This window comes from Pholcus phalangioides, unplaced genomic scaffold, assembly GCF_987345545.1.
Source record: "Pholcus phalangioides strain wild (caught in Gottingen) unplaced genomic scaffold, Ppha-v1.0 ptg000039l_1, whole genome shotgun sequence".
NCBI lineage: Eukaryota > Metazoa > Arthropoda > Arachnida > Araneae > Pholcidae > Pholcus > Pholcus phalangioides.
Window position 1 is genome coordinate 6,947,094 of NW_028301625.1, and position 13,479 is coordinate 6,960,572.

The following is a 13,479-nucleotide window of genomic DNA, read 5'->3' on the forward strand; positions in this document are numbered from 1 at the left end:
CTTTCTCCGGTTATATACCGGAAATTATGGTACTTTTGTGGCTATCTACCGGTATTCAAAGACAGCATCTCAGAGGCTTTTTGAATAGACATCATCATCAGCATCAATGTTAAAATTGCCGATTTTAGCATAGAAATGCAGAAATTTGGTGGGGTTTTCGGCCACATCAATAATTTTAAAAATTGAATTGAATCTTTGGTTTTAAAAATATTGAGCTCGCTTAGAGATATGAAGCCTAGAAAATTAAATATAAAATAATGAGCCAGACCCATTATTTGAGGGGGATATTCATGCAATAACATTGATTTGAAATTCTTATTTATATCTTCTCAAGCAGGAAAATGTGAATTAATGTCTCCGTATTGTCTTACATTATCCAATTGCATCAATCCATATAGTTTAGGATGTTTTTAAATTAATTATGGGATCATATAAATTACATCGAAGAACTACAGCTTTAATCAAGCATTTTTTGAAGCAAAAACAGGCAGATCGATAACTTGAAGCTAAAAAACAATTCGAAATTTCAAGCTCCCATTAAAAAGAAGAAAAACAATTCATTACTGTGTTTCTTTAATTTAGATTTGTTTCTTTCCTGAATCGCACAGGTAGTCGTCATATTGGTTACCTTGTATGTCTTTCAAAATATCATGTGATCCAAAAAGCCTCATATGGCGTAAATTAACCTCATTCCTAGAAGATTGCGGATGTGCATTTTTGAAAGATCGTAACAGATTGGAACACCCATTCAAATTGTAAAAAACTTCAGAGATTGTTGAGAAGAAAAACCAAATCTGTACAGTAAAACTCTACCTTGTATATCCAGTTTCATCATCTAGCTGCTATGTGGTTGTAATTGTGTTTCGCATTGCAAAATCACATGTGAGAATACAGAATCAGCTTTTCGGGGACACACACAAGGATTTCTTGCACAAAAATTGTGGGTCACAAACACTCAAAAAGAATTTTTAATTAACAGATGGTACAACAATATTTTAATTTTCTACAAAAATATTTTCAATTTTTGATCTCTTGGGGTCCCCTTCAGCGATTTCATCTTTGGTGAAAATCTGGGTTTGGAACCTGCGATTGCGCAGTGGTAATCGGCTAAAATACAATTTTTAAGGTTTTCAAGTTTCCTTTGAAAAAAGCTCTGGTTCACTATCGATCACACAAACCTACAACACAAATATGTGTACATAAAATTTCAAATCCACACATTATCGATTTGGAGGATAGATGCAGGGCCAAAATTAGAGGGCAGGTGCCCAAGGCTCAAGACTAGAGCGGGCGCCAAGAGAGAGAGAGAACTCACCCTTTATAACTGCTTATTCTACATTATACAGGGTGCCAAAATGCATGCTTGCCTCTTTTGAGGAAGTATCTAGCTGCGGCCTCGAATAGATGGGAACACACACACAAGCACACTGTTGAGTTTCACCAACACAAATCTGACATAGCTCCCATATTCAGGTGTGAAAATATGTGGCAATTAAATAGCAACAGATCAGAGTGGTGAACCATCAGGGAACGAAAATGAAATCAGTCCACCAGAAAATCGCTCCACAAAGATTTATATGAATAGGGAATCTGAAGATAAGTGTCAGAATCTTATTTGCTTTAAATTTAATCAGAAGATATAATTGAAAGAGTTATGGTTTTTTTTAACGAAATGGAAAATCAATCATCAGAAAATCTATATATGAATGTATTAGTAAATGTATAAATGTGTGCACCTAACTTTTAATTACAATGGATCCCGCTTATAACATTTTTCAAAAAACCACCATAAAAACATTTTAAATGGGAAATCTTAATGAGAATTACTTAAAAGTTAGGATTATGAAAATAAGTCGTACTAAGCGGGAAAACGTTATAAATAGGAATGTTATAAGCGGGATCGACTGCATATTTGTTTTAGATTTAATACATGTGCTGAATTCATTATGTTAAATTCTCAGTATTAATGCTTCTTTGCAAGCTTTTCCTTTTAGTAGATCATGAAAGTAAAATAACATAGTTATAAGCTGGTAAATTAATCTCTTTTTTTTTCAATGAATCTATGGATTGAACATCTTTTTAGAAACAAGTTATTTGATTCACCGGGATAGTAATGAATGATGGGGGGGGGGGGGAATATTTTTCTACTAGTAGACAAATTATTTTAATAATTAATACTAAGTTTTTCTACTAATGAAAGTAAAAGAACTTAGTTTTAAGCTGGTAAATTATTTTTTTTTCAATCTTTGGATAGAACATATTTAAAAATGATGATTCACAAAGATACCTTCTTCTCTCACCCAGTATATGGCCAGCTGCTCTGTCTCAACGAAGAGATATAAGCAGGTGATCAAAGACCTGGACCATGCTGGAAAAAATTCACAGATATACCAATGAATGATTGGGGGAAATGACATACTTTGTTTCAAGAAAATTGTTTTGAAATTGGCCCACTTTCAGAAAACCTCACATCTTGCCAATAACCAGGGCCCCGGGACCAGGTAAATTAGACTACAGCGGCATCTCTGTGTAAATAAATGGTAGAGCACTCGCCTGGTCTGCAAGAGGATGGAGATTTGATTCCTAGCAGAGGCATGTGAATTTTCTTTCTAAAACTTTTCTCTTTTTCTTAATCTCTTAGTATCGTAGTCTCTCTTTCATACTTTGTATATTACCATTAAGTCTTAATAACCATTAGTTCTTCGTTCTACTTTTTTTGATTAGCCTCAGCAACAACTAGTAGAGATTGTTGGTGGTTATTTTTTGTCACTTGAAGTGATAGATTAAGGTTTTTTTTTTTTTTTTTTTTTTTTTTTTTTTTTTTTTTTTTTTTTTTCATCAAAAATTTTATTCATTAACTGAAGCAATTTATATATTTCATAATTCAACATTCATATTTGAATATATCTTAAAGTGGGGTGACATGGTTACATGGTTTAATATCTTATTTTATATGATACCATTGCCACTGTACATGAAATATAGAGGTGATTCCAGGACCAGTCACAAGAGAGCCTACTTGATGTAAAATTGTGCCTAAATCTCTCATAATTGTTTTGCCTTTTTTTCTGCTTATTTTTATCATAACTTGTGTTTTAAGATTTCATGAAACCATTGCAAAACTTGATTTACAGTCAAACTCTATAAACATTTTTCAAATAAAGAATTTAATTTAAAGTAAGTTTAATAGCTGTAATTTAACAAAGAAATTACTTTGAGTGAAATTATCTATTTAATTGAATGCTTTAATCATTGCAAGAAAACCAATTACTATTTAATGAAACTTTTTGGAACTTTGGAATGATTTTGGAAACTTCAAAAAATTGGAAAATTTCTTTTAAAATTTGATAAATCTTCAGAAATAAGTTCAAAGCAAAAAATGAAAGAAAAGTTGATTGACAAAAGAGAGCCATTCTTATGATCACCTTCATTCTAAAGATAGAGAACTTTCATTTTCTGTCAATAAACACATTGATGCCGTTGAAGTGTCAAAATGATGTGGTTGCACAAAATAGATTATATCGCTGGCCAAGTACAGCATCATCTGCTTGTACACTGTTATAAGAATGAGACATTTTGGTACTTTCATACTAAGTAAGATACTTAATATGAAAGAAAATTTATATTCAGTCCATTTTTATGAGATAATTTTTTTGAAAAAACCATTTATACCATGTTGCACCATTTAAAGATATACCATCAGAATGTACCCCTAGAATAGAAAATGTGGTAAGAATGAAACATTTTGGCTAATAATGAATCCTTATGATATTTTTCAAGGAAAAAAAAATTACATTTTGGCCATTTTTGTGTTTTGAGGAAAAACCACTTGGTTTAAACCAAAAAAACCTTGCTATGGTGTATTCAAGAAAAACGGAAGCAGAAATTATAGTTTTTAACTCCTCCCCAATCTGATGTCAGCTGAAACTAATTCCCCATACATAATACCTGAATGCCCTCCAACCACATACATAGTTTTGCTTTTCAATGATAAATTTCAATTTGCTTTTCATATTTAATTGATCCGGTGATTTTATACAGGCCTTCATTTTACTTATTTGTTATTGACTGGTGTTGTTTCTATCTTTTGTATTTGATATCTCTTTGTATTGCATTCTATCCCGATTGATTTTATTGCATTTACATTTCTATGTCATACGTTGCTGTAATTGGATTGTTTTCTGTAATGTGGTATTTAAATAAATAAATAAATGTTTTGCTTGTAAATAACTGCAACAATATTAGTGCGACAAAAACATAAATCAAGAAAACATATTTTCTGGGATTATGCCCAGGTGAATTCTGAAACAAGTCATCTGGTCTATGCCAGGATTCCAACCCAGGCCCTCTTGAAAACCGGGCAAGCATGTCAATAATCTTGACATAATTCCAGAAATATCTGTTTCCTTGATATCTTGGGCTAAGAAAAAAAAGTCACCTATATCTCCCGAAAAACACAAATATTTGTCACTCAATACAGACTTATCAGATGCAATGCGAAACAAATATTTTTGTGACTTCAATTTTGTTATGAACATGCTCTACTGTATTTATTTCAATGCGCCACTTCAAGCAATGATATACAATGAAACTTCTTTTTACGGTCACCCTTACAAATATGGTCATGCCTGTTTTATGGCTAAATAATAATTTCCTGGCACAAACATGAAGTATGCATTCCAAACTTCTATTTTAATCATTCATTCCATTGGACATGAAACATTAATGGAAATGGTTCCTGTACTGAAACAAACATTTGTTCGAATATTCCTCTTCCAATGAATTTCTGTAATTTAGCCTCAGCCAATATTTTTTAAAAAGTGATTTTATTTAGCTCTTGCGGCTCACTCAAAACCACTGCCAATTCAGTAACATTTTGATTCCGACTCCAAAGGATTTAGAAATTCTTATGAAAATATTATGTTATGTTGAAAAACATTTATTTCTACATCAAGCAGGGGAGCCCCCCCCCCCTCCTAAGGCTGACAAGGCTTTAATCTTTTTCAAACTATTTTCATTTTTTTCCATGCTATAAATTCGATATACAGGAGCCCATAAAAAGTCAGGCCTGGGGCCCCACAAAATATCTCAGATTAAGGACCCCACAAAATATCCCAGACTAGGAGACCTGATGCAGGATGTGGGGAGCCATGGCTCCAAGATAAAATAATAAAAATTGGCGGCATTGTTAAATCGACAGAATGAACATGATAGAGCTTATACAAATACAAAGCCACAACAGGCAAAACGCCCAATGAGGTGTTTGAGAAAAAAATGTCCAAAACAAGTATGGATGTCATTTATATTTCAAAAATACAGCAACCCAATTAAAAATGCACAATTACAAACCATATATATATACATGATAAAATATTATACAATGTCCATAAAATGTATTTATGGTTGTCTTAATATCAAGGCCTCCTATGAGAAAATCATTTCAGCTAATTCCATCAGCTTTGTTCATGGGAATTACTGATATCCAGGAATGCTTCTATTTCACTGCTGAGTTTCTAATATAGAATTACCTCCCCAACCCAAAGTAATCTTCATGATAATCCTCAAAGACAATCGATGTCAAACAACACTCTATTGTTCATTGGTGTTCTAGTATTTGTGTTATCAGTGTGTAGGAAAATACATGTGATCCTAAACTCTTCTTTCCCTATGTCTTTTTATTTCAAAGATCTTCAAGTGAGGGGCAGTCTGAATATTAAAAATGGTGAAAGAAAAGTGGAGTATGACATGGCAGTATTAGTGTCTGGTGCAATACAAAAGATATGGGGGAAAGAACTGGTTTTCTCGGATGCAAATATGCTGTCCCGGCACTTTCAAAACCATTTCTGCTGAATGCATATTTGAGTTGTTGCAGCTTTTGGTATACTTTGAATGCAAATATGCAGTCCGGCCCCCCAGCTGGATGAACACAATACAATAAGATAAAGTGAACTATAAGTTCACTTGTAAGAGTCCATCTGTAGGGAATATATCATTTTTGTTCCAAAATATCTGCATAAATAAGAACATTAAGACAACCTTATGCAACCTTTACAAAGGTGTCAAAAACATATATACAGGAAACACAGAAAAATCTTTTTTGTTATGAAATATTGACTGAAGAGAACTACATCTATGCAACTTAAATAATGGTAAAGTGACTATGTCTTATCAGATGCAACAAATAGCAGCACATAAAATATTTGAGGAGATATAAAAAATTTTCACGTACCACCAATGAACCTTTTCTAAGGCCATGGGAAGATTACTTCCCACCCAATTCATCAATTTTTAAATGTCCATGGTAAGCTATTTTACCACCTCTAATAAAAGTGCAACCATCTATTGATAACTTAAGAAACAGCAAAAAAAAAAATTAATTCATTTAAATAATTTTTTTTTAATTTTATCTAATAAGCTAAATATTTCTTTTCATAACCATTGATAGAAAAAATAGCCCTTTAGAACACAGGGGTCTTCAACCTTTTTCTAGTCGCGAGCACTGCCTGTACCCATCATCAAAAGAAGAGTACCCTTACAGCAAGTTTAATATATGAATTCATGAAATGATTTCAATCCTCAAATGCAATTCCTCTAAGGTGTTTAATTGGAACGTTGATCAAATGCTCGCGAGCACAAAATCGAACACGAGGATCGAGCACTCTGGGTACTTCGGGGGAGCATCATGGTGCTCGTAAGCAACAGGTTGAAGATGCCTGATTTAGAAGGTTGAACAAAAATGACAATTCATGAAATTTTCAACTTTCTCTTTCATTTTAAAATAAATTCATCCCATAACATTTGGAGAAAAATTCACTGAGATATCAATAGTTGTAATTCTTGATTTTTACACCTTTTCACAAGAATATCTAGTTATTTTAACACTTGAAAAATAGCAGAAATCAACAACTTGAACTGCCAATATATTGATTTTTTTATTCAAATGTTAAGGGTAAATTTTCTTTTAGCATTAAAGGAGAGAAGCACAAATTTTATTAATTGAATTTTTTTTGGATTTGGGAGCTATATAAAAATTATAATTTGTACATTTCCAACAATTATTATTTAATACACTACAGTTTGCCTCATTGAATCAGGTGTAGTATGCCATTAGCTAAGTAAAGTAGTTGTAGTCCTCTCCATTTGTAAATTATTTCAGGTGAAAAGGACTTTCCTACGCATCCTATAGAGTTAAACCTGTTTAAGATCTCAAAAGTGATTCATTTTCTATTCTATAAAAGAACAATCTTATTTTTAACATTAAAAGATTACCTGTCTTAAAAACTTTGAAGGTGTCCCTTATACATATATCTTAGGCTGGCATTAGACTATAAAAGTTTTAGAAAATTTATTTTATAAAACTTGAAAAATGCAGCCAATAAGCACATCTGTTACATTGGAGCGAATGTAACTGATGCTCTTATTGGTTGTTTTTTTCAAGTTTTCTAAAAGGTATTTTATCAAACTTTTATAGTGTAATCCCAGCCTTGTACATGCATATTTTAAATTTCTCTATTTATACATCAGTAGTTACTATTTAACTCCTGCAATATTTTTGACGTAATATTATGGCAGAATTTGTATGGAAAAAATACAAAACACATTCCTTCACTGCCATTGTTATGCCAAGTGCATGCACTGATTTGAGATAACGTAACCCTACAAATGTTTTGTGCAAGTAAAAAAAAACCATGTTTTTCCCGTTGTAATACTATTTCCTCTGTCGCCTTCATCTGAGGGGATGCACAGTAAAACCTCTCTTTAGCAGACATGGACAAAAAATTGTTCGTAAAAGAGGATCTCAGGTACCTCATCTGGCCACCGTAGGCATGCCAATAATTCCAGGCCTTCAATATTTGAAGTATTTATTTGCCAACATCTGATGGAAAAGTCAGTGCCAACACGCACTATCAGTCTTATAATCTACCAGCAGAATTCATAGGACATGAAAACTTCCATTAATAATAATTAACATTCCAGTATCAATAAACAGGTAACCTAAGGTTATATACTATATGTAGCTACAGTGAAATCTCGCTACAATGATATTCATTATGATATAAATCCCTCCATAATGATATTTTTTGAAATTAGCTAAAGTGTAATGTTAAATTCCTCTTGATACAACAATATTCTTTACAGAGGCTGGTATTAATCTACAAAAGTTTGATAAAAGTTCTTTTATAAAACTTGAAAATACAACAAATAAGTGTATCGATTATAATTGAGCGAATGTAACAAATAGGCTTATTATTCTTTTCTTTCAAGTCTTGTAAGATCTTTAACCAAAAATCTTTTTTCTTGTCCCTCATTATATCGAGATCTCACTTTGTCTTATATCTAATGTGAAAAACTTTTTGAATAAATTCATTCTTTCTGCTTGGTCACATAAAAAGTAAAAATGAAAATACTCACTCTCTATTCTCATTTGATGGAATGGGATTTGTGCACTTTTGCTTGTTGTATCGTGCAACATGAGCACATTGCTTAAAAGGAGCTGTTTTATCTTCCAAAATATGACGTATGCAAAATCCATAGCCATTGATACGTCTTTGCTTGCAAAGTTTAGCACTGTAAGAACACAATGGTTTCCTGTCAGCTGGAGAGAAATGAATGTGTTTCCCTTCGAACATCATGAGTCTGGTGGTATCACAGACCTAAAATCTGCTCTTCTGCAATCATATCTAAGAAAAATTTATTAGTTAATTTACAAATTAATTAAATAAAAAGTTTTGAAATATACTGAAGGTAACAATCCATAGATATATATCTGATTGTCACATTGCCTGTGTGCGTTTCCAACACAATATCAGACCACCTTCATGAAATTTGTACATATACTTAGCAGGACATGACTTGCACAATCCTGTTTTAACAATTTCATGCACACAGGTATATGAGAACACATTTTTCCCCCTCAGTCGCAATTTAGTTATTTGCATGCGTTCCTAATCTGGGGATACCAAAACAAGTTTAAGAAACCTCACTACACAGCAGGAATTTTCAACATATTTACAGAAGCACCAGAGTACACAGTGTTGTTGAGAAAAAAGTGAAAAGCTGATGCTATGCTAATTTGAAAAGATTTATAAGATTATATATATTATGTTTTGCAGATGAAGTATCAATACTGAACTTGTCATATTCATACTTAGTCTTCAAAAGCACTTTAAAGCAATCTATTCTAATATTTTTATAAGTACCTTATGTTAGAAAAGTAATCATTTTACAATTAATTTAAAATCAGGAAATTTACGTACAGTTTTTATTTCATTTACTTTATTTTTAAAAACATAAAATATAGGGAAATATTCTAATTGCAATTATCATTTTGAATTAATAGCCAAAAAAGTTGATATCAATAGCAAGATCTATTCAGTATCATAAAAGATCTACAACCATAAGATACATGCTGAAAAATGCTGAATCCATGTTATTTGAGATAATCTCAAGATTGATTCACCAAACAGATGACAACAATGAAAAGATAAAACAGTTTTCACATTTATTCTATTATTTTGAGAATATATCATACACAAATAACATTTCCCTTTAACTCGCTTATCAGTATTAAGTCTTCGTTAGAGTTCTATTTTTAACCGTTTAAAGGCTGAACTATGAGCGGTCACTTATTGTTTTGGAATTTGAGGTCCTTTTGGCCTCTTTTTGAGGCATATACATAGATCAACTTTGAAATTTGAAAAAAAAAAAAAAAAGTTTTTCTTTGTTTTTCACGATGTTTCTTAAATAGACCATTGGTACTTGAGGAGAAGTGTAAGCGGAAACTGGTATTCTCACAACCTACCATACCTACATTCTCACAATTATTTCTAGAGTACAGTTATCACACAAAATTTTCTATTTTCTACTACAAATTCAAATTCGCAACACATACTGGTTTTTTAACATAAAAATGAATGCAGAAAATTCAATTTTTTTTCTAATGTCTGTGATAAAAGAAGAAAAACATATATATTTGATGGACCCGTTTGTCACACATTAATCTCATATATAGTGTTTTTTTTGGCAAAGCACACACCATCCTTGCGTCGCAGACACAATATAATGGCCATCAAATGACCTGACATATTTTTCTCAGTTGACAACATGGAAATGGATAAATAATTAACCCCTCCATTCATAGAAGGTCCATTGTCACTTCTCTTTGGAATTCCAAATGCGAAATAAGATCTGCTTCTCGCAATTCTGAATGAATTATCCAACGTGCTATAATGGTCATGTGACAAATATTTTCCAATGGAATCCAGAGCCAAGGTTTTGATCAGATTCTAGAAAGAATTTTTTTTATCCCATGCAAGTTTTTTTTGGATTGCTCAAAACTGTCTTGCTTTTTCTCGAAACTTGAGTGTTGCACTTACGCTTTGCTCCATTTTTCTGTCTTACATCTTTCAAAGAACACGTTTCAGGAGTTTTCTAACACCTCATCCTCGTTGTTGCAAAATTATCTAGCATTTCACATACATCAGTTGCAGGGTTTAAGCAGGATAAAAAATTCCTTTCACAAAAAAGCGAAAATGGGGGGAAAAGCTTTAGCAAAATGCTACAATGTTAATGTAATGATTGATGGTATGGATGTCTACTCCTTGCGTACCTCCTGTACGCATTTTTGCGAAAGTGGCTACTACTTTTTTCGCATTCTATGATTTTCTTTCGCATTTTGCGAAAAATGCAACCGTAGCTTAAACCCTGATCAGTTGGCACTGTTGATACTAGATCATTTTCAACAATATCATCTTCATCCGTGATGTTCCCATTTTCATTAGCATGTAATTGCCATATATCTACATCCTCTAATTCGGAATATGTGAAAGAGTTTCTAAATATCTTAACGCTTCTTCTAATGTGAGATATCTTTCTGACATGGTTACACTCAGCTGAACACAACAAGACTATCTAAGATTGTCAAACTCAGTTTGATTAGTCTGCAGTTCACTAAAACATACATTTCTAAGAATGTAGGAATAAAAACTTACCCAATATAAACAATCCACCCCCACAAAGCACATTCCTTTGTGTTATATTACTCAGAATTAGCCCCTATACACATGTCGAATGATGACAACACCCTGGGCTTCGAATGGGAAAATGGAAGCAGCACAATGCACATTAGATATCCATGGAATATTGCTCTCTTGAAAGGCCAATGTTCCATAAATGGAACATGCATTTTTGAACACGCGCAGCTCTTTAATGTTTAATAGTACAAAGAAACTAATTGATTTACTTTGATTGATATATTAAGTGGTAGAAACACGCAAAATAATTTTCAATTTACTTCAAAATTGAAATTTTGGCAAATTTTAATCAAAATGGGAAAATGCCTAAAAAAAAGTCAAATTTTAAAATCTGTCAAAAATGTTTATATCAACTTGACGTTACCGAATTTATTTCAAAATATACTTTGAACTTTGTCTATATACGTTAAAAAACCGGAAATATTTGAATAAATTTTTATCTGATATTTTTGTAAATAAAAACTATGTTCTATTTATGGAACATCGGCCTTTAAATGGTTAACAACAAAGTTAAGAAAACCAGATATCGAGGTGTCTCTAGCTACACGATCGCAGTTTCGTCACGTAAGAGTCTAGTCCAAACACTGATGTAGGTACGGCAGAAGAAAGGAGACGAAGAGGACATCGACAAGCATCTATCCACTATGGTAAGTCCACGTCGTTCCAGATGTGGGTGTATGAGATAATTCCGGTCAAGCTACCAGTCAGACCACAAGACAACGAGTCGGAGAACAGGACGAGTGATCAGGATGATTTCGAAATACGGCAAGAGGCATCCGGCCAAGCTACTGGTCAACCCATAAGGCGATGAGCAAGCGGAAAGATAAAGTGACTCGAACAGTGCTGAGGCATGCAGTAAACCGTTCAATCATTCCACGGGGGCCTAATGGTAATATTACAGCAAGCCATTATCGGCGCAGACTCCCTGAACCAATACAAGCGGATGGTGGATATCGGCAACAATACGTTGATCGACTCGACAACAGGACTGTCAACAAAAGGTAAGCAAGTCGACTTACAAATCTCGCCTGTCTTGTCTGTGTCCTCGAATTATAAATTTCATTCAAACTTTTGAAAAAAAACACTGTCACTTACCCGACCGTTCAACCCGAAAGTCGATCCACCCAAACATGACGTCCTTCATTACATCTAGGATTCACAATTTGAATCACATCTATTCGATAAATCACATCTATTCACTTTTCACTTTGTTCAAAAATAAACTATATTCATATAACTGCTCACAATGCTAAAGCAAACAGGGCTCATCGAATGGCAGCATCAACAGCTCAAACAGGCACTGAAGGCTAGCTTGTGACCCGTGATTCGATCAACAGCTCTCCTTCTGTGCTCCTCAGCCTCCGAACATGCATTCGACCAGACCTGAACACCACCACTGCCGAAATGGTTTTCAGTCAAATGCTGAGATTGCCTGAAGAGTTTTTTGTCAAACAACATGTCCGGGAGCCAGTAACCTCCTAACTCGACAAATTGAAACACACAATGGACACTCAAGCTGATCCCGACTTCAAGGCATGGCGTCACACGCAATGTCTACGTCCCACAAGCCCTGACGACTTGCATGCATGTTTTTGTTTGCACCAACGCTGTCTGACGTTCTCTACAACTGACCTACGAAGGTCCCTTCAGAGTGCTGTCGCGGTCCCAAAAATTCTTTTGTGTACATGTCGAGAACAGGTAGTCCATCATCTCGGTCGATCGACTGAAACTGGCCAATCTTCTCAACAACCAGTACCTGGACGAGCCAGACATTGAAGTTCCATCAACATCAGAGCAGCAGATGACGACTATTCCAACCATCCAACACGTGACATTTGCACCCACTACTACTCTGACTCAACGTACCCGTTCTGGCAGAATAGTTCGAGCTCCGGATGGACTGAATTACTCAATGATGTGACTACATCACTTAGGGGAGGGGTACTGTAGCAACAGAGCATCCACCATGGGATGGCGCTGTCAGCATAATGGGAAAAGAGCGTACCTGCGCAATGAAGGTAGTGAACTTGCGTTTTGCCGCTCAAACAAGATGGTCACGAGATAGCTAGCACCAATATGTTCTTGTAGATTCTGTTATGTTAGTTGCGTAATAAATGTTAAATTATCTTTGAATAGCGAAGGAAGTGTTGCCTTTAACTGCCTCATTCCTTCTACAACAGTATATAGACCTGGGCAACCATGCCCCACTGACAAATATAAGAATTTATGAAAAAAATAAGAATTTTTTATAAATGAGAGTAAAAATCATAGGCATTTTTTCCTTTTTGAAAAAATGTGACATTGTACGTCACAAATTAGTGAAAATAGCAGAACAGTACGTTTTTTTATCCACCTTCAAATCAAACTCATACCACCAAAAAAATCACCATCGGGCCCAAAAACAGAACCTATGATCAAAGTCTTTCCATCGATTGGCCAGAAATAA

General features: G+C 33.9%; 1 protein-coding gene across 1 annotated transcript in view; it reads right to left on the minus strand.

Annotated features, from left to right (window-relative positions):
• The window catches only part of LOC149065514 (INO80 complex subunit D-like), a 140,416-nt gene that overhangs the window by 108,590 nt on the left and 18,347 nt on the right, over positions 1–13,479 (minus strand). The window contains exon 3 of the mRNA XM_089253729.1: positions 8,413–8,681. Within this exon, the coding sequence (XP_089109855.1) occupies positions 8,413–8,633 (221 nt within the window). The 5' untranslated portion in view covers positions 8,634–8,681. The remainder of the gene's footprint in view (positions 1–8,412; positions 8,682–13,479) is intronic.